The sequence below is a fragment of the Ascaphus truei genome, chromosome 18 (genome assembly GCF_040206685.1).
Source record: "Ascaphus truei isolate aAscTru1 chromosome 18, aAscTru1.hap1, whole genome shotgun sequence".
NCBI classification, from domain to species: domain Eukaryota; kingdom Metazoa; phylum Chordata; class Amphibia; order Anura; family Ascaphidae; genus Ascaphus; species Ascaphus truei.
This window is the reverse complement of record NC_134500.1, coordinates 10012119-10039023: the sequence shown is the minus strand read 5'-3', so window position 1 is coordinate 10039023 and position 26905 is coordinate 10012119. Positions and strand designations below refer to the sequence as shown.

The window sequence follows — 26905 nt, the reverse complement described above, 5'->3', positions numbered from 1 at the left end:
AGACCCGCGGAGCATTGCTGTGTTAACACTTCCTTATAACAGAGCTGCGGAGCATTGCTGTGTTAACACTTCCTTATAACAGACCTGCGGAGCATTGCTGTGTTAACACTTCCTTATAACAGAGCTGCGGAGCATTGCTGTGTTAACACTTCCTTATAACAGACCTGCGGAGCATTGCTGTGTTAACACTTCCTTATAACAGACCTGCGGAGCATTGCTGTGTTAACACTTCCTTATAACAGACCTGCGGAGCAGTGCTGTGTTAACACTTCCTTATAACAGACCTGCGGAGCATTGCTGTGTTAACACTTCCTTATAACAGAGCTGCGGAGCATTGCTGTGTTAACACTTCCTTATAACAGAGCTGCGGAGCATTGCTGTGTTAACACTTCCTTATAACATACCTGCGGAGCATTGCTGTGTTAACACTTCCTTATAACAGATCTGCAGAGCATTGCTGTGTTAACACTTCCTTATAACAGATCTGCGGAGCATTGCTGTGTTAACACTTCCTTATAACATACCTGCGGAGCATTGCTGTGTTAACACTTCCTTATAACAGAGCTGCGGAGCATTGCTGTGTTAACACTTCCTTATAACAGAGCTGCGGAGCATTGCTGTGTTAACACTTCCTTATAACAGAGCTGCGGAGCATTGCTGTGTTAACACTTCCTTATAACAGAGCTGCGGAGCAGTGCTGTGTTAACACTTCCTTATAAGAGGCCCCAAACCTAAGGAGTCCCTGGCCCCACCGGCGTCCAGTAGAATAGTTCATACTGGTGACATTTCTACACGTTATAAGATACACAACATGGATGGGTGTGTCGCTGAAGGATCCTTCTGTTTGTGTAATGTTTTGCTGTGCAGTGTGTTGTGCTCTTAATGTGTGTAATGCGTTGCGTTGTGAAGGTGTGTATTGTTCTGGGATGTGAAGGTGTGCATTGTTCTGGGATGTGGAGGTGTGCATTGTTCTGGGATGTGGAGGTGTGCATTGTTCTGGGATGTGGAGGTGTGCATTGTTCTGGGATGTGGAGGTGTGCATTGTTCTGGGATGTGGAGGTGTGCATTGTTCTGGGATGTGGAGGTGTGCATTGTTCTGGGATGTGGAGGTGCGCATTGTTTTGGGATGTGGAGGTGTGCATTGTTCTGGGATGTGAAGGTGCGCATTGTTCTGGGATGTGGAGGTGTGCATTGTTCTGGGATGTGGAGGTGTGCATTGTTCTGGGATGTGGAGGTGTGCATTGTTCTGGGATGTGAAGGTGTGCATTGTTCTGGGATGTGGAGGTGTGCATTGTTCTGGGATGTGGAGGTGTGCATTGTTCTGGGATGTGGAGGTGTGCATTGTTCTGGGATGTGGAGGTGTGCATTGTTCTGGGATGTGGAGGTGTGCATTGTTCTGGGATGTGGAGGTGTGCATTGTTCTGGGATGTGGAGGTGTGCATTGTTGTGGGATGTGGAGGTGTGCATTGTTCTGGGATGTGGAGGTGTGCATTGTTCTGGGATGTGGAGGTGTGCATTGTTCTGGGATGTGAAGGTGTGCATTGTTCTGGGATGTGGAGGTGTGCATTGTTCTGGGATGTGGAGGTGTGCATTGTTGTGGGATGTGGAGGTGTGCATTGTTCTGGGATGTGGAGGTGTGCATTGTTCTGGGATGTGGAGGTGTGCATTGTTCTGGGATGTGGAGGTGTGCATTGTTCTGGGATGTGGAGGTGTGCATTGTTCTGGGATGTGGAGGTGTGCATTGTTCTGGGATGTGAAGGTGTGCATTGTTCTGGGATGTGAAGCTGTGCATTGTTCCGGGATGTGGAGGTGTGCATTGTTCTGGGATGTGGAGGTGTGCATTGTTCTGGGATGTGAAGGTGTGCATTGTTCTGGGATGTGGAGGTGTGCATTGTTCTGGGATGTGGAGGTGTGCATTGTTCTGGGATGTGGAGGTGTGCATTGTTCTGGGATGTGGAGGTGTGCATTGTTCTGGGATGTGAAGGTGTGCATTGTTCTGGGATGTGAAGCTGTGCATTGTTCTGGGATGTGGAGGTGTGCATTGTTCTGGGATGTGAAGCTGTGCATTGTTCTGGGATGTGGAGGTGTGCATTGTTCTGGGATGTGGAGGTGTGCATTGTTCTGGGATGTGGAGGTGTGCATTGTTCTGGGATGTGGAGGTGCGCATTGTTCTGGGATGTGGAGGTGTGCATTGTTCTGGGATGTGGAGGTGTGCTGTTATCATTAGGTGACAGATATAATGCCTGTGATCTGATTTGTGAAATTATTACAACTCGGGAGGGCGCGCCGGGGGCGAAGATCCCAAATTATTATTGTTATTATCATAATGTATCAATATGGCACCAACATATCCCACTGTGCAGTACAATGTGGGGGTAAGGACAGTAGGGTTGGGGGCTGTACAGGCAGTCCTCGTTTTACAACGCTTCGCTTTACAATGAATGGCTTATCCAACGCTATGCAATGCATACCTATGTTCATTTTTTTTAAAAACGGCTTATCCAACGCTCTTACAACTCTTTGCAAAGTTGTTTATGTGTATATAATGTATATATTATACTATATTATACTATATAATATATTATATTTGTTACTATATAATATTATTATTATGTATTAATGGTTAGGGGCAGTATTGGGGTTAGGGGCAGTATTAATGGTTAGGGACAGTATTGGGGTTAGGGGCAGTATTAATGGTTAGGGGCAGTATTGGGGTTAGGGGCAGTATTAATGGTTAGGGGCAGTATTAATGGTTAGGGGCAGTATTAGTGCTGGTTGTTGCACTCCTTTTCTTGCAGCTGTTTATCTCCCTATCCAGCCAGCTGTGAAATGTAAAGAGACAGATGCAGATATAGCAACTTCACTCTCTGACTCACCTGGCTGTGACTAAATTAGCCTTGCCCTTGTTGCTTCCTCTAATTGCTTCTCTCCTTCTCTGCCCCCTCTCTTCTTTCTCTGCTTTCCTGTCCTCGCTCTCCTCTTACCGTGCACCCCAAAACTGGGACAGTCTACAGGAGACTCTCACAGCCGCCACCAGTCTAAGTTCTTTCATAACTAAAGCTGTCTCTCATTTTAATCTGGTCTGTAACTGTTACATACGCCTATAACATATATTATCTCTAACTGTTACATACGCCTATAACATATATTATCTCTAACTGTGCCTGCAATGTATATAATGTATAACCCTGCTTACTTATGTAACTGTATTTATAACCATGTATCTGTCACATAACTTTGTGCCCAGGACATACTTGAAAACGAAGAGTAACTCTCACTGTGTTACTTCCCGGTAAAACATTTTATAAATAAATAAATATGAGATTTAGATTGATACATTAAAACATTTTTGTAAGTACAGATGGTGGTACTAAAAGCATGGATGTGGGGGTACTGAAAGCATGGATGTGGGGGTACTGAAAGCATGGATGTGGGGGTACTAAGAGCATGGATGTGGGGGTACTGAAAGCATGGATGTGGGGGTACTGAAAGCATGGATGTGGGGGTACTGAAAGCATGGATGTGGGGGTACTGAAAGCATGGATGTGGGGGAGTGTGGGGGTACTGAGAGCATGGATGTGGGGGAGTGTGGGGGTACTGAGAGCATGGATGTGGGGGGAGTGTGGGGGTACTGGGCGCATAGATGTGTGGGAGTGTGGGGGTACTGGGAGCATGGATGTGGGGGAGTGTGGGGGTACTGAGAGCATGGATGTGTGGGGGTACTGAGAGCATGGATGGGGGGGAGTGTGGGGGTACTGAGAGCATGGATGTGTGGGAGTGTGGGGTACTGAGAGCATGGATGTGTGGGGGTACTGAGAGCATGGATGGGGGGGAGTGTGGGGTACTGCGAGCATGGATGTGTGGGAGTGTGGGGGTACTGGGAGCATGGATGTGTGGGAGTGTAGGGGTACTGAGAGCATGGATGTGTGGGAGTGTGGGGGTACTGGGTGCATGGATGTGTGGGAGTGAGGGGGTACTGAGAGCATGGATGTGGGGGTACTGAAAGCATGGATGTGTGGGAGTGTAGGGGTACTGAGAGCATGGATGTGTGGGAGTGTGTGGGTACTGAGAGCATGGATGTGTGTGGGTACTGAGAGCATGGATGTGGTGATACTGAAAGCATGGATGTGGGGGAGTGTGGGGGTACTGAAAGCATGGATGTGGGGGTACTGAAAGCATGGATGTGGGGGAGTGTGGGGTACTTAGAGCATGGATGTGGGGGAGTTTGGGGGTACTGAGAGCATGGATGTGGGGGAGTGTGGGGGTACTGAGAGCATGGATGTGGGGGGAGTGTAGGGGTACTGGGCGCATGGATGTGGGGGAGTGTGGGGGTACTGGGCGCATGGATGTGTGGGAGTGTGGGGGTACTGGGAGCATGGATGTGTGGGAGTGTACATGTACTGAGAGCATGGATGTGTGGGAGTGTAGGGGTACTGAGAGCATGGATGTGTGGGAGTGTGGGGGTACTGAGAGCATGGATGTGTGGGGGTACTGAGAGCATTGATGGGGGGGAGTGTGGGGTACTGCGAGCATGGATGTGTGGGAGTGTGGGGGTACTGGGAGCATGGATGTGTGGGAGTGTGGGGGTACTGAGAGCATGGTTGTGTGGGGGTACTGAGAGCATGGATGGGGGGGAGTGTGGGGTACTGCGAGCATGGATGTGTGGGAGTGTGGGGGTACTGGGAGCATGGATGTGTGGGAGTGTGGGGGTACTGGGTGCATGGATGTGTGGGAGTGTGGGGGTACTGAGAGCATGGATGTGGGGGTACTGAAAGCATGGATGTGTGGGAGTGTAGGGGTACTGAGAGCATGGATGTGTGGGAGTGTGTGGGTACTGAGAGCATGGATGTGTGTGGGTACTGAGAGCATGGATGTGGTGATACTAAAAGCATGGATGTGGGGGAGTGTGGGGGTACTGAGAGCATGGATGTGGGGGTACTGAAAGCATGGATGTGGAGGAGTGTGGGGGTACTGAGAGCATGGATGTGGGGGAGTTGTGAGGGTACTGAGAGCATGGCTATGGGGGAGTGTAGGGGTACTGAGAGCATGGATGTGGGGGGAGTGTGGGGGTACTGGGCGCATGGATTTGTGGGGGTACTGAGAGCATGGATGTGTGGGAGTGTGTGGGTACTGAGAGCATGGATGTGTAGGAGTGTGGGGGTACTGAGCATGGATGTGTGGGAGTGTGTGGTTACTGAGAGCATGATGTGTAGGAGTGTGGGGGTACTGAGCATGGATGTGTGGGAGTGTGTGGGTACTGAGAGCATGATGTGTAGGAGTGTGGGGGTACTGAGCATGGATGTGTGGGAGTGTGTGGGTACTGAGAGCATGGATGTGTGGGATTGTGGGGGTACTGAAAGCATGGACGGGGGGGAGTGTGGGGTACTGAGAGCATGGATGTGTGGGAGTGTGGGGGTACTGGGAGCATGGATGTGTGGGAGTGTGGGGGTACTGGGAGCATGGATGGGGGGGTACTGAGAGCATGAAGTGGGTGAAATGTGTGGTCCTGTATGGGGGGGAATGTGGGGGCACTAAGAGCATTGATAGGAGGGAGTGTAATGGGGTACTCAGAGTATGACTTGGGGGGGATGGAGCGTACTGAAAGTATAGATGGGTATGGGCAATGTGGGGTTACTGGGAGCGTGGATAGGAGGGAGCGTGGGGGAACTGGGAGTGTGGATAGGAGGCAGTATGGTGGAACTGGGAGTGTGTATAGGAGGGAGTGTGGGGGAACTGGGAGTGTGGATAGGAGGGAGCGTGGGGGAACTGGGACTGTGGATAGGAGGGAGCGTGGGGGAACTGGAAGTGTGGATAGGAGGGAGCGTGGGGGATCTGGGAGTGTGGATAGGAGGGAGCGTGGGGGAACTGGGAGTGTGGATAGGAGGGTGTGTGGGGGAGCTGGGAGTGTGGATAGGAGGGTGTGTGGGGGAACTGGGAGTGTGGATAGGAAGGAGCGTGGGGGAACTAAGAGTGTTGATAGGTGGGTGTGTGGGGGAACTGGGAGTGTGGATAGGAGGGAGCATGGGGGAACTGGGAGTGTGGATAGGAGGGAGTGTGGGGGAACTGGGAGTGTGTATAGGAGGGTGTGTGGGGGAACTGGGAGTGTGGATAGGAGGGAGCGTGGGGGATCTGGGAGTGTGTATAGGAGGGTGTGTGGGGGAACTGGGAGTGTGGATAGGAGGGTGTGTGGGGGAACTGGGAGTGTGGATAGGAGGGTGTGTGGGGGAACTGGGAGTGTGGATAGGAGGGAGCGTAGGGGAACTGGGAGTGTGGATAGGAGGGAGCGTGGGGGATCTGGGAGTGTGTATAGGAGGGTGTGTGGGGGAACTGGGAGTGTGGATAGGAGGGAGTGTGGGGCAATTGGGAGTGTGGATAAGAGGGTGTGTGGGGGAACTGGGAGTGTGGATAGGAGAGAGTGGGGGAACTGGCAGTGTGGATAGGAGGGAGTGTGGGTATACTGGGAGCGTGGATAGGAGGGAGTGTGGGTATTCTGGGAGTGTGGATAGGAGGGAATACGGGGGAACTGGGAGTGTGGATAGGAGGGAGTGTGGGTATACTGGGAGCGTGGATAGGAGGGAGTGTGGGTATACTGGGAGTGTGGATAGGAGGGAGTGTGGGTATTCTGGGAGTGTGGATAGGTGGAAGTGTGGGTATACTGGGAGCATGGATAGGAGGGAGTGTGGGTATACTGGGAGTGTGGATAGGAGGGAATACGAGGGAACTGGGAGTGTGGATAGGAGGGAGTGTGGGTATACTGGGAGCGTGGATAGGAGGGAATGTGGGTATACTGGGAGCGTGGATAGGAGGGAATGTGGGTATACTGGGAGCGTGGATAGGAGGGAGTGTGGGTATACTGGGAGCGTGGATAGGAGGGAGTGTGGGTATACTGGGAGCGTGGATAGGAGGGAGTGTGGGTATACTGGGAGTGTGGATAGGAGGGAGTGTGGGTATACTGACAGCATGGATCGGAGGGAGTGTGGGTATACTGGGAGTGTGGATAGGAGGGAATGTGGGTATACTGGGAGCGTGGATAGGAGGGAGTGTGGGTATTCTGGGAGTGTGGATAGGAGGGAATGTGGGTATACTGGGAGCGTGGATAGGAGGGAATACGAGGGAACTGGGAGTGTGGATAGGAGGGAGTGTGGGTATACTGGGAGCATGGATAGGAGGGAATGTGGGTATACTGGGAGCATGGATAGCAGGGAGTGTGGGTATACTGAGAGCATGGATAGGAGGGAATACGAGGGAACTGGGAGTGTGGATAGGAGGGAGTGTGGGTATACTGGGAGCGTGGATAGGAGGGAGTGTGGGTATACTGGGAGCGTGGATAGGAGGGAATGTGGGTATACTGGGAGCGTGGATAGGAGGGAGTGTGGGTATACTGGGAGTGTGGATAGGAGGGAGTGTGGGTATACTGAGAGCATGGATAGGAGGGAGTGTGGGTATACTGGGAGCATGGATAGGAGGGAGTGTGGGTATACTGGGAGCGTGGATAGGAGGGAATACGAGGGAACTGGGAGTGTGGATAGGAGGGAGTGTGGGTATACTGGGAGCGTGGATAGGAGGGAATGTGTGTATACTGGGAGTGTGGATAGGAGGGAATGTTTGTATACTGGGAGTGTGGATAGCAGGGAGTGTGTATACTGGGAGTGTGGATAGGAGGGAGTGTGGGTATACTGGGAGTGTGGGAGAACCGAGTTAATGAATAGTAGGGAATGACTGGGTTCTGAGAGCATGGATTGGCAGTGCAGAGTAATGTAAATGTGTCAAAATTAAAGAACAGTGTATCTCAGAAGCCTGACTGTACATTTAACATCCTAACAGCACTCAGCTGCTTTCTGCAACAAGATCCCACGGCTTTATATTCAAACCAGCTTTTGTGTTTATCTGCTGAAGGTGACACAGGGAGAACAGACAGACATGGGACCTAATACTTCTGTGTCTCTGTCAGGTAGGCACACAGAAACAAAAAACTTTGTCACACAGTCTGTCCCATCACAAGGTGTCACAGAGACAGGCTGGGGTTATTACTATTATTATTATTATTATTATTATTATTATTATTTAAGGTGTCTGAGCCCTTTCTGTCTCATTCTGGCTCCTGCTTCCAACGATGATCTCCAAGGTTTGTTGTGGCCACAGCTCAGTGCTGGGAGAGCATAAGAAGATACAATAAATAATTGGTAAGATCAATATCATCCTTTGATCAAATGAATTCACCAGTCCTCCCCCAAATCCTTGAGTCCCACCTATAAGGTCAGTAATATTTCATTCATAAACAATCAGATTGAAGCAATCAGTCCCAATCAAACCAATAATCTCCTATTAATAACACACCCTCCCAATCCTGACCTATCAATAAGATGCATCTAGCTCCCACGCTGGAACCCACCCGCACATATTCCTTGTGATAACATAGTTGGGTGTTCTGCTGTGCATAGTCAGCGGCAGGTTTCCTTGTTGCTATGGAGACCTGCTGTGTCACATCTTTCTATTTTTCGTTCTTGCAGTGTTTCCATGGCAACTCATATTGACTATTCCAGAAATGCTATTTTCATAATTTCCTGGTTGATGGGGTGGTATATATGTGTGTGTGTGTGTGTGTGTGTGTGTGTGTGTGTGTGTGTGTGTGTGTGTGTGTGTGTGTGTGTGTGTGTGTGTGTGTGTGTGTGTGTGTGTGTGTGTGTGTGTGTGTGTGTGTGTATATGTATATGCCTATGTCCTATGCCGAGCTTCTGACAGGCTTCCCTTTCATGCCGTTGTGCGCTGGAAGCAGAGCACTGATGTCAGAGCACTTCCGGCGCGCTGATGTCAGAGAGGCCCATCGGCGTGGCACAGAGGGATAGAGTAATGCAGGCTGCTTCTAAGGCCCGGCCGCAAGAGGACCGGCAGATAGGCCTGGCCAGAGTTCAGGCCCAACTTGCAGTGCCAGCCGGCCGGCCTCCTCCCCCCCCCCCACTCCCGACTCACCGTGCCCAGGACGCCAACCCCGGCAGACCCACCCTGTTAGCGGCCCTGATCAGATTACTCCCTGGATCAACATCCTTCCCATGTATACTTATTTGTTATATCCCTGTATACGTTTCCTTTCTAAAAAAGATGTCCAACCTTTTTTTGAACAAATCTATTGTATCTGCCATCACAGACTCCATGGGTAATGAATCCCACATTGTAACTGCCCTTACTGTAAAGAACCCTTTCCTTTGTTGCTGGTGAAATATCCTTTCCTCCAACCTTAAGGGATGACCCTGTGTCCTTAGTACTGCCCTTGGGATGAATAGTTCTTTTGAAAGCACCTTGTACTGTCCCCGAATATATTTGTATATAGTTATGTCTAGGGCGCCTCTTTTATAATGTAGATAAATCTAATTTAGCTAGCCTCTCCTCATAAGATATATTGTCCATCCCCTTTATTAATTTGGTAGCTCTTCTCTGCACTCTCTCTAGTTCCATAATGTCTTTTCTAAGGAGTGGTGCCCAAAATTGTACTCTATACTCAAGGTGTGGTCTTACTGATGCTTTGTAAAGGGGCATAATTATGTTTACTTCCCTTCTATCCATTGCCCGTTTAATGCAAGCTAAGATCTTGTTTGCCTTTGCAGCTACTGCATGACTTTGGGCACTAATGTTATGCCTGCTGTCTACAAGCACTCCTAAATCTTTCTTCATCAAGAATTCCCCTAATTTATCCCCATTTCATTTGTAATTCACCTGTTTATTCTTGCTTCCCAAATGCATAACCTTACATTTATCTGTATTAAACCTCATCTGCCATTTACCTGCCCAAGTTTCCAGTCTCCAAGTCCTTCTGGAAAGAAATTACATCCACCTGAAGGTCATTAATAAACATAAAAAGCAGGGGTCCCAGTACCGATCCTTCAGGTACGCAACTCACAACTTTAGCCCAACCTGAAAAAGTTCAATTTATGACAACTCTCTATCGTTTATTCTTCAACCAGTTTTCAATCCAGATGCATATATTTTTTACTGAATTCAATTTGCTTTATTTTGTACACCAACCTCTTGTGTGGAACCGTATCAAAAGCCTGCAAAATATTAGTAGACCACATCAACTGCATTACCCTGGTCTAAATTCCTACTTACCTACTCAAAGAAACAAATAAGGTTAGTTTGGCATGGCCTGTCCTTCATAAATCCATGCTGACTATTGCTAATAATTTTGTTTTCCATTAGGTATTCCTGAATATTATCCCGTATTAAACCTTCAAGTAGCTTCCCCACTATTGAAGTCAGGCTTACAGGTCTGTATTTCCCCGGTTGTGATCTAGCTCCCTTTTTAAATATAAGCACCACATCTGCTTTACGCCAATCTTTGAGCCTGTAGAAATGGAGTCCTTGAATATTAAATATAATGGTTTGGCTATTACTGTACTTAGCGCCTTAAAAACTCTTGGATGTATGCCATCTAGTCCAGGTGCCTTATTTACTTTAATTGTATCAAGCCACCTATGAACTTCTTCCTCAGTTAACCAATTGGTCATTAATATGGAGGTTGTGGCTTCCTCCGGTGGCGCTACTATTGAACTTGATTCTTCCCTGGTAAACACAGAGGCAAAGAATTTGTTTAATACCTCTGCTTTTTCCTTATCTCCAATAATCTGCCTACCCATCTCACACTGAAAGGGACCTATATTTTCTTTTCTCATTTTTTTGTTATTAAGGTACTTAAAGAACTTCCTACACCACTTTCATACCCATGCATTAACCTCCCCAACCTCCGACTGTCTCCCTGTGGTAGCGCATGGCACTGGTAGTATTTCAGAAAATACTACCTTCGAGGTCCTTGCCTTAAGCTTTTGCCCTAGATCCCTGAAATCATTTTTTAGGACGCTCCATCTTTCTCTAACTTTGTCATTGGTGCCAACGTGTACCACCACCTGCTGGTCAATCCCAGCCCCTCCCAACGATGTCTACCCGTGGTGGCTACCCCTGCTTTGTGCTATGATGACATCATGGGTACTCGTACATACCAGCGACAAGAGATGAACAGCCAGTGTACCCACAGACTCTGTGACCAAAACATTCAATATTTTAATGTAAAATACTAAGGTATTGGATGTAAAACTGTTCTCCCCTTTATCAAAAACTAACAATAGTATCAATACAATGAAGGTACGTGCTCATGTAACTAGTACTCCTTCAAACAGATGGGGCTTTTTAATGTGTGTACTGAACACTCGATAGCTCATTTCATATGGTTTACTTGGCTCAGGGACTTCATTCCACTAACACTCCTTGGCCTCTCCCCAGCCCCTGGCATGGAATAGCTAGAAGGGACTGAGTCTCTGGGGAATGTCCTGGACACCGAGGTTGAACCCTTTTCTGGAATAGCACCCTGTGCTCTGAACCGTGCACACAGAGCAAACCACGCAGAAAATCCCCTCCCTTGTCAGGGCTTTGCTGCCATATTGATGTGACATCTGCACCTGGGTGCCCTGTGCATTTAAGAGCTGGGGAGATAGGGAGTTTCTTGTAATAGGACCATCTCCAACACACCTGTGTTACCTGCAGTCACCTTCTTGGGAGAGGCGTGACAATTACTTAGGCCACAGGTCAGGAACAGAGGATTCAGGGCACAGTCTAACTTAACCTTTACCCTAACCCAAATACCCTATGTGCCATGGACGTATACACACACATGCACACAACATAGAAGAGTGGCTTGCAGCCGCAGTACATGGAAGATCATTGGAAGGCCTTGTTCCAGCAGTAGATAAGGGCTGAAGATAATGATCGATATATTTATATATGAAATCTATATATGTAATTGTGTGTTTATATATTTCCACGTTGACTTGTTCTGGCTCTGCCTGTCTGTACAGCTGTAGCCAGACTCCCTGTCCCCAGCACTGCGGAGGAGCTAGCAAAAGTCTGCCTTGCTGCGCGGGTTCCATGCTTCCCAATGCGTCACCCTGCTCTATTAATCCGCAGTTGCCTGACCAGAGCACTGAAAACGTTCAATCTTGCTGTGTTTGTATATTGAAATAGTTGGAATAGTTCCCGTGGCCCTAACACTAGGTTAAAAATTGTGTGAGGGGAGGGGGGTTATTGTCGGTTATATGTTGTATCAAAACCTTTGGGGAGCCTCAACAGTTCTTTTTTTTGGGGGGGGGGGGTTGTTGATTTGTTTGATCCCAGATTTGATGCTATGACTTTGTTATGTATATGTATGAATGTAGTACAAATGATGAGCACAGGATACAATGTACTCAAAAGAAAATTCACTTATATGCACACCACTGAAATTTAAAATGTAACTTTTAATGTGATTACTTAAAACATATATTACTGATATAGTTGATCACTCCCTATCCTCACCCTTTCTGTCGTATGTATGAATGTACATGTATGAATGAATGAATGCATATATGTTTCCCGATGTGTTATTCAGCGTGTTGGAATAATGTGTGTGCACTCGTGCACATGGTTGTGTGTATGTGAGTGTGAATATATATATATGGGTGTATACAGTGCATGCTCTGGTGACCAGCGTGGAAGTCTGTCTGTGTGTGTATACATGTGGACAGGTGAGTGTGCATGTTTGAATGTGACCATGTGTGAACATTAGGTTAGCTGTGTGCATTCACGTGACATCCCTGCACACTCATGTGGAAATTTTACTTGCCCGTCACTTTCTCACACTGGATCCTCTCAAGCTGCAAGAAATGAGACCTGTTCAGCTCCGGAACCTGTCAGGTTTATTGGGTGTCTAGGTATGACCCATCCAGGCGTGTAGTATCCGTGCAGATCCGGCAAACCCACATTTTTCTGTTTCCCCAAGTCTCTCATTCTGTCAGGTACCCTGCAAGGCTCACTTCTCCCCCACCCCCGAATTAACTCAAATGAACACGCACAACAACTGGGTGGAGGTAAACGCCACTGCTTGTATTTATTACAAAATCATTCACATAATAGAATAAATAAAATTCAAAACACAAACATGAACCTTGCTAGTCCTAAACCAGACCTCTAATTAACTCCCTCCTGCTCTTGCCTTACACCTAAGAGGGACATAAGGTTACCTTTTACCATAGCCAAAATACGGGGGCAACTATCACAGCCGTGTTCCCATGCTGCCTCACAGCCGTGTTCCCATGCTCCCTCAGAGCCATGCTTCCGTGCTACCTCACAGCCATGCTTCCATGCTCCCTCACAGCCATGCTTCCATGCTCCATCACAGCCATGCTTCCATGCTCCCTCACAGCCATGCTTCCATGCTACCTCACAGCCATGCTTCCATGCTCCCTCACAGCCATGCTTCCATGCTACCTCACAGCCATGCTTCCATGCTCCCTCACAGCCATGCTTCCATGCTACCTCACAGCCATGCTTCCATGCTCCCTCACAGCCATGCTTCCATGCTCCCTCACAGCCATGCTTCCATGCTCCCTCCCAGCCATGCTTCCATGCTCCCTCCCAGCCATGCTTCCATGCTCCCTCCCAGCCATGCTTCCATGCTCCCTCACAGCCATGCTTCCATGCTCCCTCACAGCCATGCTTCCATGCTCCCTCACAGCCATGCTTCCATGCTCCATCACAGCCGTGTTCCCATGCTCCCTCAGAGCCATGCTTCCATGCTCCCTCACAGCCATGCTTCCATGCTACCTCACAGCCATGCTTCCATGCTCCCTCACAGCCATGCTTCCATGCTCCCTCACAGCCATGCTTCCATGCTCCCTCACAGCCATGCTTCCATGCTCCCTCACAGCCATGCTTCCATGCTCCATCACAGCCGTGTTCCCATGCTCCCTCACAGCCATGCTCCCTCACAGCCATGCTTCCATGCTCCCTCACAGCCATGCTTCCATGCTCCCTCACAGCCATGCTTCCATGCTACCTCACAGCCATGCTTCCATGCTATCTCACAGCCATGCTTCCATGCTCCCTCACAACCATGCTTCCATGCTATCTCACAGCCATGCTTCCATGCTCCCTCACAACCATGCTTCCATGCTCCCTCACAGCCATGCTTCCATGCTCCATCACAACCATGCTTCCATGCTCCCTCACAGCCATGCTTCCATGCTACCTCAAAGCCATGCTTCCATGCTATCTCACAGCCATGCTTCCATGCTCCCTCGCAGCCATGCTTCCATGCTCCCTCGCAGCCATGCTTCCATGCTCCCTCGCAGCCATGCTTCCATGCTCCCTCACAGCCATGCTTCCATGCTCCATCACAGCCATGCTTCCGTGCTACCTCACAGCCATGCTTCCATGCTACCTCACAGCCATGCTTCCGTGCTACCTCACAGCCATGCTTCCGTGCTCCCTCACAGCCATGCTTCCATGCTCCCTCACAGCCATGCTTCCATGCTATCTCACAGCCATGCTTCCATGCTCCCTCACAGCCATGCATCCATGCTACCTCACAGCCATGCTTCCATGCTCCCTCACAGCCATGCTTCCATGCTCCCTCACAGCCATGCTTCCATGCTCCCTCACAGCCATGCTTCCATGCTGCCTCCCACATACACCCAAATTGGGGACTGATAAAAACAAAATGTCAAGCCCAAAGTTCTGTGACAAATTTCTTACATCATTTTTTTATACATAAATATATGTTTTTTTATTTATATAAAAACAGCAGTTTGAATAAAATAATTTCACATGAACAGTTTGAATAAAATACTCAAACTCTATTGACCTTAACCCCTCGGATTCCGCTTCATTAAAACTAACGGGGCTGCCATCCCTTCAAAGGTAAGTGGTCCTTCAGAGGCACCCTTACTTATACTTCCCACCATCTAGATTCCAGCCCCAAATCTGCCAATCAGCTGCTCTTGCTCACCTGGCTCAAGCTCCCAGGTAACGGTGCTCTGCCCTGCTACAGCCCTCAGCCAATCACGGGCTGAAAACACAGCACCTAGGGTCGGAGTGGCTACGGAGCTCAAGCCACCCTCGGAGAGACCTCTCTGGGCTATCATTTTATCTCTCTTTCTTCTCTCTTGCCAATCTTGGCACGTTATCTCCTCTATTCCCGACTCTCTTGTTTCCCTGATTCTACTCTTTTCATCCTTAATTCGTATTGTTCATCTTTACGCTGTATCACAGCTAGGGTTGCCAGGTGGCTTCTCCAAAAATACTGGACACAATAGTGAAAGGTGCGACGCGCTCAAGACACACAGGCCCACACCTCTCACCTCTCTCTTCGCTCCATGCAGTTTCCTCCTCTCCTTGGCCCCACCCCCAGGCTCGTGACACCTCCTCTAATCCAATCAGGATGGAGGAAGCTGCCCAACCCCCTAGCAACAGCCCTAATGTCTCCCTGCTCGGGGGGAAATCCCGCAGTTCCCCAAACCGGTAAGGTCACTATGTCCAGAGAGGTAATACCGGACACATACATGCCACGGATTACCTGTCACTTTTCAACGGTTATTACTTGAGTCATCTACAATTTGCAGATGACCTTGTTATTTTTGGCCCAACTCCAGAAGATATCCAGCAACAAATCAGAGAACTCGCCGAAGAAAGTAAGAAAGTGGGCCTCCATATAAATCGCACCATGACCAAAGTGATGTTCAACAAATGTGTCTTATTCTGCAAAGATCAAAATAAATGGAATAGAACTAGAAGAAGTGGAAGACTATGTCTACCTTGGCCAGCGAGTAACAATGGATGGGAACATTTTGAATGAAATAGGAGAATGAAGATGGGATGGAGCGCTTTTGGAAGAAACAAGACAATCTTTCAAGGGGACCTTCCATGGTGCTTCAAGAGGAAGGTTTTTGACCCATGTATTCTACCCGTATGGATGTGAAACTTGGACACTAAATGTGAACATAATTCAGAAGCGTCCAAACAAAAGTCTGTGACATCGTCAAAAGGGCGAAAAATTGAACTGGCAGTGGGCCAGATACATCGCAAGAAGAAATCACTATTGCTGGACGAAGATGGTACTCGACTGAATTCCAATTGAAATAAAAAGACCTAGATAACGATTAAAAAATGGAAAAATTTGTCGGAGCAACATGAAGAAGAGTGGCTTGTAACCGCAGTACCTGGAAGATCATGGGGGAGGACTTCATCCAACAGTGGATCGCCAAGGGCTGAAGATGAGATATATATATTTATTTATACATGTTGTTTCTGCTATGATGTCTCCAGCAGTCTCTAACTTCCTCCCCCTCCCCCATTCCTGGTGGATTCTGGGACAAGTTTGCTAGGAGTGTGTAGGCGACAGGACTCTATAAATAGCTGTGTGTCTTAGTCTGATCATTGTAGCAATCCCTGCCTGTGCATCAGCATTCGGCAACCTGGAATGTGGGGACTGCATCATGTGTATGTCCATACCCTGCACACCCCTCCCCGGGCACGTACCCAGCATGGGTCACGCCAAGCTGTCAGATCTCTTCATTGGCCAAACTAAACTTGACAATCTATCAGTATAATCATCGTTGGGGTTGCACAGAGGAGGCGAGAGACTATACCGTGTTTAGATTGTTACCATAGTATATGTAAGGCGGGGGTATAGGAAGGCCCATACTACAGAGAGCAGAGTACCAGAGAAGGAGGGAGAATAAAAGATGGCTACAACGCAGACCATCGACAAGGGGGAGCAGGGCTGGATATTTATAAGCACACACAATCCCTGCAAGCTCTAATCCCAACACCCACCACACCATATCATATATACTTGTGTCGGGAGTGCTATTGGGTGTGACCACAGTTCTACAACAAAAGACAAAAATTCCCAATGTTACATCCAATATGACCAAAAATATACAGTTAAATATTTAACCATTTGTCTTCTCATAAGGGTCATTTAGTTAAACTCTTTGGCCAAAGTGATATAAGCCTGCAGCCACGTCACGGCCTGACCACGCTGTAGGTCCTAACTCTACCTGTGACAATTCTCGTTTACCTCTGTAATGGAAGTAGAAATGTCTCAAAAGACCACAGGTGCATGAAGAAACCTGCTACTTAAAAAGTGGGGGGGGGGGGAGGAGGGGAGTGAGCTGAGAAGACAGTTAAGTATTTAATTATATATGTTTGGTCATATTGGATGTAGCATTGGGAATCTTTGTCTTTTGTTGTATACATTTGGGCACTCCTTTTGATAGAAATATGCAGTATACTGTATAATATGTTGTGGTGGCTCTTTGGGGTCTTGCAGGAATTGTGTATGTTTGTAAATGTGTTACTGGTAGTGGGTGTTTGGTGGTTGGTGACCCCTCCTCCCTGGGTTTAAGCTCACTCCTCGTCACTTTTTAAGTAGCAGGTTTTTCCATGTACCTGTGCAGGACAGGTCCCCTGAGACCATTCTCGCTCCACTGTAGAGGTTAATGAGAATACTCACAGGTAGGACCTGCATACTGGTCATGCCATGACGTGGCTGTAGCCTTATAACGCTTTGGCCAAAGGGTTTAACTAAATGACCACTGTTCATGAGAAGACAGACAGATAAGAATTTAACTATATAATTTGTCATATTTCATGTAGCATTTTTTTTTGCCTTTTGTTGGATATTTATAGGCAGGAAATCTGGTGCAAATAATTAGCATCAGCAGGGAGGACAGAATCAGTACTCTAAACACCCCAAACACAGGTCTATCTTTCACATCACATACAGTATCAGTGTGTATCTGTGCACCAAAGGACCTCATAGAGGGAAACTGGTCAATCAAGGGAAAACTATTACCTGTTTTGCCCCTGCCCTATCACCTTCCTGCCCCTGCCCTCTCACCTTCCTGCCCTGAGCTACTCACCTTCCTGCCCATGAGCATATCACCTTCCTGCCTTTGAGCATCTCACCGTCCTGCCCTTTCCCTCTCACCTTCCTGCCCCTGCCATCTCAACTGCCTGCCCCTGCCCTCACCTTCATGCCCCTGCCTTCTACCTTCCTGCCCCTGAGCCTCTCACCTTCCTGCCCCTGTCCTCTCACCTTCTCGTTCCTGAGCCTCGTGGCTACCTCCTTAATTCCCTCTCTCTCCTTACCCCCCCCCCCCCCAAATGCTTTCACCCCCTGTCTCCCTCCATCTCTCTCACTGCTCATGCTACTCTCTCCCTCCCCCCGTGCATCTTACTCTCCCTCTCTCCATGTTACTCTCTCCCTCTCCCCGGTGCATGTTACTCTCTCCCTCTGCCAGGTGCATGTTACTCTCTCTCTCTCCCCCGGTGCATGTTACTCTCCATCCTGTGCATGTAACTCTCCCCCCGTGTATGTAACTCTCCCCCCGTGTATGTAACTCTCCCCCCCGTGTATGATACTCTCTCTGCCCTCCGTGCATGTTACTCTCCCCAGTGCATGTTCCTTGCATCTTACTCTCCCCCCATGCATGTTACTCATCTCCCCCTCCCCCCGTGCATGGTACTCTCTCCCCCCACCTCATGTTACTCTTCCCCACCTCATGTTACTCTCTCCCCCCAGCGCATGTTAGTCTTCCCCCCATGCATGTTACTCTTCCCTCGTGCATGTTACTCTCTCCCCCCATGCATGTTACTTTCTCCCCCTCGTGCATGTTACTCTCTCCCCTGTGCATGTATATTTCCCCCCCGTGCATGTTACCCTCCCCCCGTGCATGTTACTCTTTCCCACCGTGCATGTTACTTCTCCCCCCACCCCTTCCCGTGCATGTTACTCCCCCCCGTGCATGTTACTCTCTCCCCCCCCATGCATGTTACGCATCTCCCCCTCCCCCCCCGTGCATGTTACCCCCCCCCCCCCCCGTGCATGTTACTCTTTCCCACCGTGCATGTTACTTCTCCCCCCACCCCTTCCCGTGCATGTTACTACCCCCCGTGCATGTTACTCTCTCCCCCCATGCATGTTACTCTCTCCCCCTCGTGCATGTTACTCTTTCCCCCGGTGCATGTATATCTCCCCCAACGTGCATGTTACTCTCTCTCCCCCCCCCCGTGCATGTTACTCCCCCCCCCGTGCATGTTACCCCCCCCCGTGCATGTTACTCCCCCCCCCGTGCATGTTACTCCCCCCCCGTGCATGTTACTCTTTCCCACCGTGCATGTTACTTCCCCCACCCCCCCCCCCTTCCCGTGCATGTTACTTCCCCCACCCCCCCCCCTTCCCGTGCATGTTACTTCCCCCCCTTCCCGTGCATGTTACTCTCTCCCCCTCCATGAGTTGGGCTCTGTCCGTGGTGCTGAATCTGCTGCTTCCCGAGCGGCGTCACGTGACCTGTCCGTCCTCGGCTCCGGAGACTCAGCGCCCAAAGTGGGAGGGAGGGGGGAGCTGCGGGCACCGGGTGAGAGAGAGAGGGGGGGGGAGCTGCGGGCACCGGGTGAGAGAGAGGGGGGGGGAGCTGCGGGCACCGGGTGAGAGAGAGGGGGGGGAGCTGAGGGCACCGGGTGAGATAGAGGGGGGGGGGGGGGAGCTGCGGGCACCGAGAGAGAGAGAGGGGGCACCGGGAGAGAGAGGGGGGGGGGCACCGGGAGAGAGAGAGAGGGGGGGGGGGGCACTGCGGGGGCACCGGGAGAAAGAGAGGGGGAGGGGGGGGCACCGGGAGAGAGAGGGGGGGGCACCGGCAAAGAGAGAGGGGGGGGCACCGGGAGAGAGAGGGAGGGGGGGGCACCGGGAGAGAGAGGGGGCGGAGCGTGCACCGGGAGGGAGAGGGCGGAGGGGGCACCGGCAGGGAGGTGGCGACTGTGCCGGGGGCGGGGCACTGGCACCGGGGACGGGAACCGGGAGGGAGGGGAGGGTGAAAGGAGGCGGAGCGGGAACCGGGGGCGGGCACCGGGAGGGAGGGGACGGGGTGCCGGGGGAGCGGGGGCGGCTGCGCCGGGGGCGGGGCTCGGAGGCACACGATGCAGCGGCTCCGGTGGAACGAGGCTCACGCCGTGCACCTGGGGCAGCTCGCCCGGAGGGACGGGACCCGCAGGGGCGCCCTGAGCACCCGCAGCTCGGATAACAGCCGCTGGCAGAGCCGGGGCTTCTCTCTGCTCCACAATCTCCTCTTCTGCTTCGAGAGCGAGACGAGCGGCCGCCCGTGCGGGCTGTACCTGCTGGAGGGGAGCAGCTGCGAGCGGGGCCCGGGGGGCAAGGCAGGGGCCCCGGACAAGCAGGTATATACCGGGGGGGGGGATACAAGGGGGAGTGCAGGTATATACCGGGTGGGGGGGGCATACAAGGGGGAGTGCAGGTATATACGAGGGGAGGGGAGAGAGCAGGTATATACCGGGGATGGGGGGGGGGGGGGGTGAGAGAGCAGGTATGTTCGGGGGGGGGGAGAGCAGTTATATATGGGGGGGGGGAAGATATACAGTAGGGAGAGCAGACATATACGGGGGGGGTTACAGAGGGGAGTGCAGGTATATACAGGGGGAGAGCAGGTATATACGGGGGGTGTATAAGGGGGAAAGCAGGTATATAACAGGGGGGATATATACAGGGAGGAGAGCAGGTATATAACAGGGGGGGATATACAGGAAGGAGAGCAGGTATATAACGGGGGGGATATACAGGAAGGAGAGCAGGTATATAACAGGGGGGGGTATACAGGAAGGAGATCAGGTATATACCGGGGAGGGGGGGGGGGATATGCAGAGGGGAGATCAGTTATATAACAGGGGGGGGGGGAAGATGCAAGGAGCAGAGCAGGTATATACTGGGGACGTACATACAGTATATATACTGAAACCAGAGCAGGTATATACTGGGGAGGGGGAATATATACAGGGAGGAGAGCAGGTGAGTCTGGGGGTCGTATAATGACAGGGGGCTTTGTATCTCTTGACCTTGCCTATTATTAATATAATTACTCAGCTCCTCTATAAAGAATACAAGATGGATGCTGGAGGTATGGGGGGGCGGGACGCTGGAGGTATGGGGGGGGAAGCAGGAGGAAATCTGTGTTAATTTATATCAGACACTAGTAGTGAATGTAAGTGAGCTCAGTTTGGAAATACAGATATGCATAGTGTGATGTCATGGTGTGTGACATGTTCTTTGATGAGGACATGCTTTATACAGTGTGGCATGTGATGTCATGGTGTGTGCAGTGTGTGTTGTGTGATGTCATGGTGTGTGACGCGATTTTATCATGTGTACAGAGCTTACATAAATCTGCACACAAACATATATAGAGATAAGAAATTCTCTCTCTTTCCCTCTTTCTGTCTGTCTCACTCTCTTTTTCTCTCTCTCTCTCTCTCTCTCTCTCTCTCTCTCTCTCTCTCTCTCTCTCTCTCTCTTTCTCTCTCTTTCTCTCTCTTTCTCCCTGTCTCCTCATTGTTTATACATTAAATGCCCACAGCCCCTAATCCTTAATGAGAGATGATATTTCAATCTTTAAATCAGTCCGGAATTTTGGGGCTTCCAGAGCAGGGTCAGAGCTCCATCAGCTGGGCAATGATGAAACTGGACTGATATACTGTATACAACGAAGGTGAGGTATCAGCTGATATAGGTGACCACTTGCCACCTAAAACCTATCATCCGGAACTGTATGAAACTATTCTCTGAAAAATTGATCTATAAGAGGCTAGATACAGTAACCTTATAGGGGGAGGGGTCCTGTAATAGAGGAGGGTTGGGTGCAGGACATTTATAGGGTGAGGGAGAAGTACAGTTATAGGGTGTGGTGTACTGTAATAGAGGAATGATGGGTACAGAACAGTTATAGGGGGAGGGGTCCTGTAATAGAGGAGTATAAAGTACAGTTATAGGGTGAGGGGTCCTGTAATAGAGGAATGATGGGTACAGGACAGTTATAGGGGGAGGGGTCCTGTAATAGAGGAGTGATAGGTACAGGAGGATTATAGGGTGAGGGGTCCTGTAAGAGGAATGATAGGTACAGGACAGTTTTATAGGGTGAGGGGTCATGTAATAGAGGAGTGATAGGTACAGACAGTTATAGGGTGAGGGGTCCTGTAAGTGGAGTGATAGGTACAGGAGGATTATAGGGTGAGGGGTCCTGTAAGAGGAATGATAGGTACAGGACAGTTTTATAGGGTGAGGGGTCATGTAATAGAGGAGAGATAGGTACAGGACGGGTATGAGGTCCTGTAAGAGGAGTGATAGGTAGAAGACAGTTATAGGGTGAGGGGTCCTGTAATAGAGGAGTGGTAGGTACAGACAGTTATAGGGTGAGGGGTCCTGTAAGTGGAGTGATAGGTACAGGAGGATTATAGGGTGAGGGGTCCTGTAAGAGGAATGATAGGTACAGGACAGTTTTATAGGGTGAGGGGTCATGTAATAGAGGAGAGATAGGTACAGGACGGGTATGGGGTCCTGTAAGAGGATTGATAGGGAGAAGACAGTTATAGGGTGAGGGGTCCTGTAATAGAGGAGTGATTGTTACAGGACAGTTATTGGGTGCTGGGTTCTGTAATAGAGGATTGATTGGTACAGGACAGTTATAGGGTGAGGGGTCCTGTAAGTGGAGTGATAGGTACAGGACAGTTATAGGGTGAGGGGTCCCTGTAATAGAGGAGGGATAGGTACAAGACAGTTCTAGGTTGAGGGGTCCTTTAATAGAGGAGTGATAGGTACAGGACAGTTCTAGGGTGAGGGGTCCTGGAATAGAGGAGTGATGGGTACAGGACAGTTCTAGGGTGAGGGGTCCCTGTAATAGAGGAGTGATAGGTACAGACAGTTATAGGGTGAGGGGTCCTGTAAGTGGAGTGATAGGTACAGGAAGATTATAGGGTGAGGGGTCCTGTAAGAGGAATGATAGGTACAGGACAGTTTTATAGGGTGGGGGGTCATGTAATAGAGGAGAGATAGGTACAGGACGGGCATGGGGTCCTATAAGAGGAGTGATAGGTAGAATACAGTTATAGGGTGAGGGGTCATGTAATAGAGGAGAGATAGGTACAGGACGGGTATGGGGTCCTATAAGAGGAGTGATAGGTAGAAGACAGTTATAGGGTGAGGGGTCCTGTAATAGGAGTGATAGTTACAGGGTGCTGGGTTCTGTAATAGAGGATTGCTTGGTACAGGACAGTTATAGGGTGAGGGGTCCTGTAATAGAGGAGTGATAGGTACAGGAGGATTATAGGGTGAGGGGCCCTGTAATAGAGGAGTGATAGTTACAGGACAGTTATAGGGTGATGGGTCTTGTAATAGAGGAATGATAGGTAGAGGGCAGTTATTGGTTGAGGGGTCCTGTAATAGAAGAGTGATCGGTACAGGACAGTTCTAGAGTGAGGGGTCCCTGTTATAGAGGAGTGATAGGCACAGGACAGTTCTAGAGTGATGGGCCCTGTAATAGAGGAGTGATAAGTACAGGTGTAGATGCAGTGACCTAATTAGGCTTTATTCAGAGTTACAACGCTTTAGGGGTAGTTTGTGTATTCAGGGTATATTCTCTCCTTCCAACCAGTCTGCAGGGTACTAATAACTATGGAAAACAACAGATCCTGCGCTCCTACCAAGTTGGGCTAAAAGATAGTAGTGACATATTTACATTTAGGACCCAAGTCTGTGTAACAAATGAGACATTTGGTGGCATCTTTTGATCAAAACATGATTCTAGCCTGCCAACCTCGTCACGGTAACCTCCGTTTAGCCGGTACCTACACCGAGTATATGCAATTTCTTATTGTCCTGTGGACTAAAATGTTGTGAAATATGTGAAAGTGCCCTGTAGGGGTTAAATAAATGAAGCATATGCTTTTGTGATTTAGTGCAATTAAAAGCTGGCCAAAGCCAGTAACAAAGTTCCCTTATTATAAAGGAAAGCTGTGGGTGCACAAATACCGGAATGCGAAATATTAAAACGTACACATATCTCTTCTTTCTGCCAGCCATTGACACTCGCCTACTCTTCAGTGGAGGGTGATGTGTAGACTGACAATGAGGTGTATAAAACCATTATGCTAATTGGAGAATTGATAGGGGCTCTGTCCTGAAGGGAGGAGCCATACACCTCCACGGATCTGCTCTAAGGTGAGCCAATAACCTAGCCCTATGACACAATGTATCAGTAACACTACAATGAAATGCCCTTATGGAGTATGCAGCAAGGAAAAGAATTGGCCTAACATTTGTGGAAGACTGTACATATTATCACGCTCCTCCCTGCTGGTAAAAGGATCGGCCTCACATATACTGTATGGAAAACAAAGGAACAAATCCTGCACTCCTACCAAGTTGGGCTAAAATATACTAGTGACCTGTTTACATTTAGGACCTAAGTCTTTGTAACACAAGAGACATTTGGTGGCATCTTTTGATCAAAACATGATTCAAGCCTGCCAACCTCGTCACGGTAACCTACGTTTAGCCGGTACCTACACCGAGTATATGCAATTTCTTATTGTCCTGTGGACTAAAATGTTTAATTATAGTGTTACTGATACATTGCGGCATATGGGTAGTTATTGGCTTAGTAGGGTTAGAGCATGTTAATGTTTGGGAGTAGTAGGGTTAGAGCATGTTAATGTTGGGAATTAGTAGGGTTAGAGCATGTTAATGTTGGGGAATAGTAGGGGTAGAGCATGTTAATGTTGGGGAATAGTAGGGGTAGAGCATATTAATGTTGGGAATTAGTAGGGTTAGAGCATGTTAAAGTTGGGGAATAGTAGGGGTAGAGCATGTTAATGTTGGGGAATAGTAGGGGTAAAGCATGTTAATGTTTGAGAATAGTAGGGTTAGAGCATGTTAATGTTGGGGAATAGTAGGGGTAGAGCATGTTAATGTTGGGGAATAGTAGGGGTAAAGCATGTTAATGTTGGGGAATAATAGGGTTAGAGCAGCGGTGCGCAAAGTGGGGGGCGCGACCCCCAGGGGGGGCGGGAGATTGTGCTGGGGGGGCGCGGGCAGTTGCAGAGGCCCCGCGCTCTTCCCCCAGGCATTTAAATTAAATGCCGGGGGATCGCGTGAGGCCCCTGCAACTGTTTACTTACCGGGATTCAGCCGTCTGTGTTGCGTCGCCATGGCAACGCGGCGTCAATAGACGCCGCGGCACCATGTGACCTGACGTCACACGCCCACGCAGCGTCATCTGACGCGTATGAAGGAAGGCAGGGGGCGCGAGAGCCGGGGGCAGAGAGACAGGGGGGCGCAGCACAAAAAGTTTGCGCTCCCCTGGGTTAGAGCATGTTAATGTTGGGGGAATAATAGGGTTAGAGCATGTTAGTGTTGGGGAATAGTAGGGTTAGAGCATGTTAATGTTCGGGAATAATAGGGTTAGAGCATGTTAATGTTTGGGAAAAATAGGGTTAGAGCATATTAATGTTGGGAAGTAGTAGGGTTAGAGCATGTTAATGTTGAGGAATAGTATGGATAGAGCATGTTAATGTTGGGGAGTAGTAGGATTAGAGCATGTTAATGTTGGGGAATAGTAGGGTTAGAGCATGTTAATGTTTGGGAATAGTAGGGTTGGAGTATGTTAGTGTTTGGGAATAGTAGAGTTAGAGCATGTTAATGTTGGCGTAGTAGGGTTAGAGCATGTTAATGTTTGGGAATAGTAGGGTTATAGCATGTTAATGTTTGGGAATAGTAGGGTTAGAGCATGTTAATTTTTGGGAATAGTAGAGTTAGAGCATGTTAATGTTGGGGAGTAGTAGGGTTGGAGTATGTTAATGTTTGGGAATAGTAGGGTTAGAGCATGTTAGTGTTGGGGAATAGTAGTGTTAGAGCATGTTAATGTTGGGGAATAATAGGGTTGGAGCATGTTAATGTTGGGGAATAATAGGGTTAGAGCATGTTAGTGTTGGGGAATAGTAGGTTTAGAGCATGTTAATGTTTGGGAATAATAGTGTTAGAGCATGTTAGTGTTTGGAAATAGTAAGGTTAGACTATGTTAGTGTTGGGGACTAGTAGTATTAGAGCATTTTTATGCTGGAGAATAATAGGGTTAGAGTATGTTAATGTTGGGGAATAGTAGGGTTAGAGTATGTTAGTGTTGGGGAATAGTAGGGTTAGAGTATGTTAATGTTGGGGAATAGTAGGGTTAGAGTTTGTTAGTGTTGGGGAATAGTAGGGTTAGAGTTTGTTAGTGTTGGGGAATAGTAGGGTTAGAGCATGTTAATGTTGGGGAATAGTAGTGTTAGAGCATTTTTATGCTGGAGAATAATAGGGTTAGAACATGTTAATGTTGGGGAATAGTAGTGTTAGAGCATTTTTATGCTGGAGAATAATAGGGTTAGAACATGTTAATATTTGGGAATAGTAGTGTTAGAGCATTTTTATGCTGGAGAATAATAGGGTTAGAGTATATTAATGTTGGGGAATAGTAGGGTTAGAGTATGTTAGTGTTGGGGAATAGTAGGGTTAAAGCATGTTAATGTTGGGGAATAGTAGGGTTAGAGCATGTTAATGTTGTGGAGTAGTAGGGTTAGAGCATGTTAGTGTTGGGGAGTAGTAGGGTTAGAGCATGTTAATGTTTGGGAATAGTAGTGTTAGAGCATGTTAGTGTTGGGGAATAATAGGGTTAGAGCATGTTAATGTTGGGGAATAGTAGTGTTAGAGCATGTTAATGACGAAAAATAGGGTTAGTGTTGGGGAATATTGGGGTTCGCCCTGTGCTGTGGGAAATTCATTGAGTAGTCGATTGATCCAGGCAGTAACCAACTACACATTGTGTGACTGAGGACTGCATATTGATTTTCTCTGTGTAGTGTGTGTAATTCCTGTTATGTACTGTTTGTGTCATTGAGGGAGTAGTGTTGCACAGTGTTATTGTGTTTGTTCTGTATCTGTGTAGTGTAATACTGTGTTTGTTAATGTGCTGTGTGCACTGCAGTGTTTGTGCTGTGTGTGTTTTGTACTTATGTGCAGTGTGTGTATGTATTCTATGTATGTTGGTTGTATATCTTGTGTCTTTGTGCAGTGTCTGCCTGTATTCCTTGTGTACCTGTACATTGTGTGTATCCTGTGCCTGTATATGCAGTATTTATGTAGATACTGGGTGTATATGTGCAGTTTGTGTGCATCCTATGTGTTTGTTGTGTGTGTAGCATGGGTGTATCTGTGTGTGTCCGT

At 48.8% G+C, this 26905-nt stretch overlaps 1 protein-coding gene across 4 annotated transcripts in view; it reads left to right on the top strand.

Moving 5' to 3' along the window:
- Positions 1–19749: 19749 nt before the first annotated feature.
- Positions 19750–26905, top strand: part of RASGRF1 (Ras protein specific guanine nucleotide releasing factor 1) — a 202259-nt gene continuing 195103 nt past the window's right edge. For all 4 annotated transcript variants that reach the window (XR_012788875.1, XM_075575398.1, XM_075575399.1 and 1 more), the window contains exon 1: positions 19750–20040. Coding sequence is in view for 3 of the 4 variants with exons in the window: in XM_075575398.1 (XP_075431513.1) it covers positions 19783–20040 (258 nt within the window). In the remaining variant the exon portion in view is untranslated. The remainder of the gene's footprint in view (positions 20041–26905) is intronic.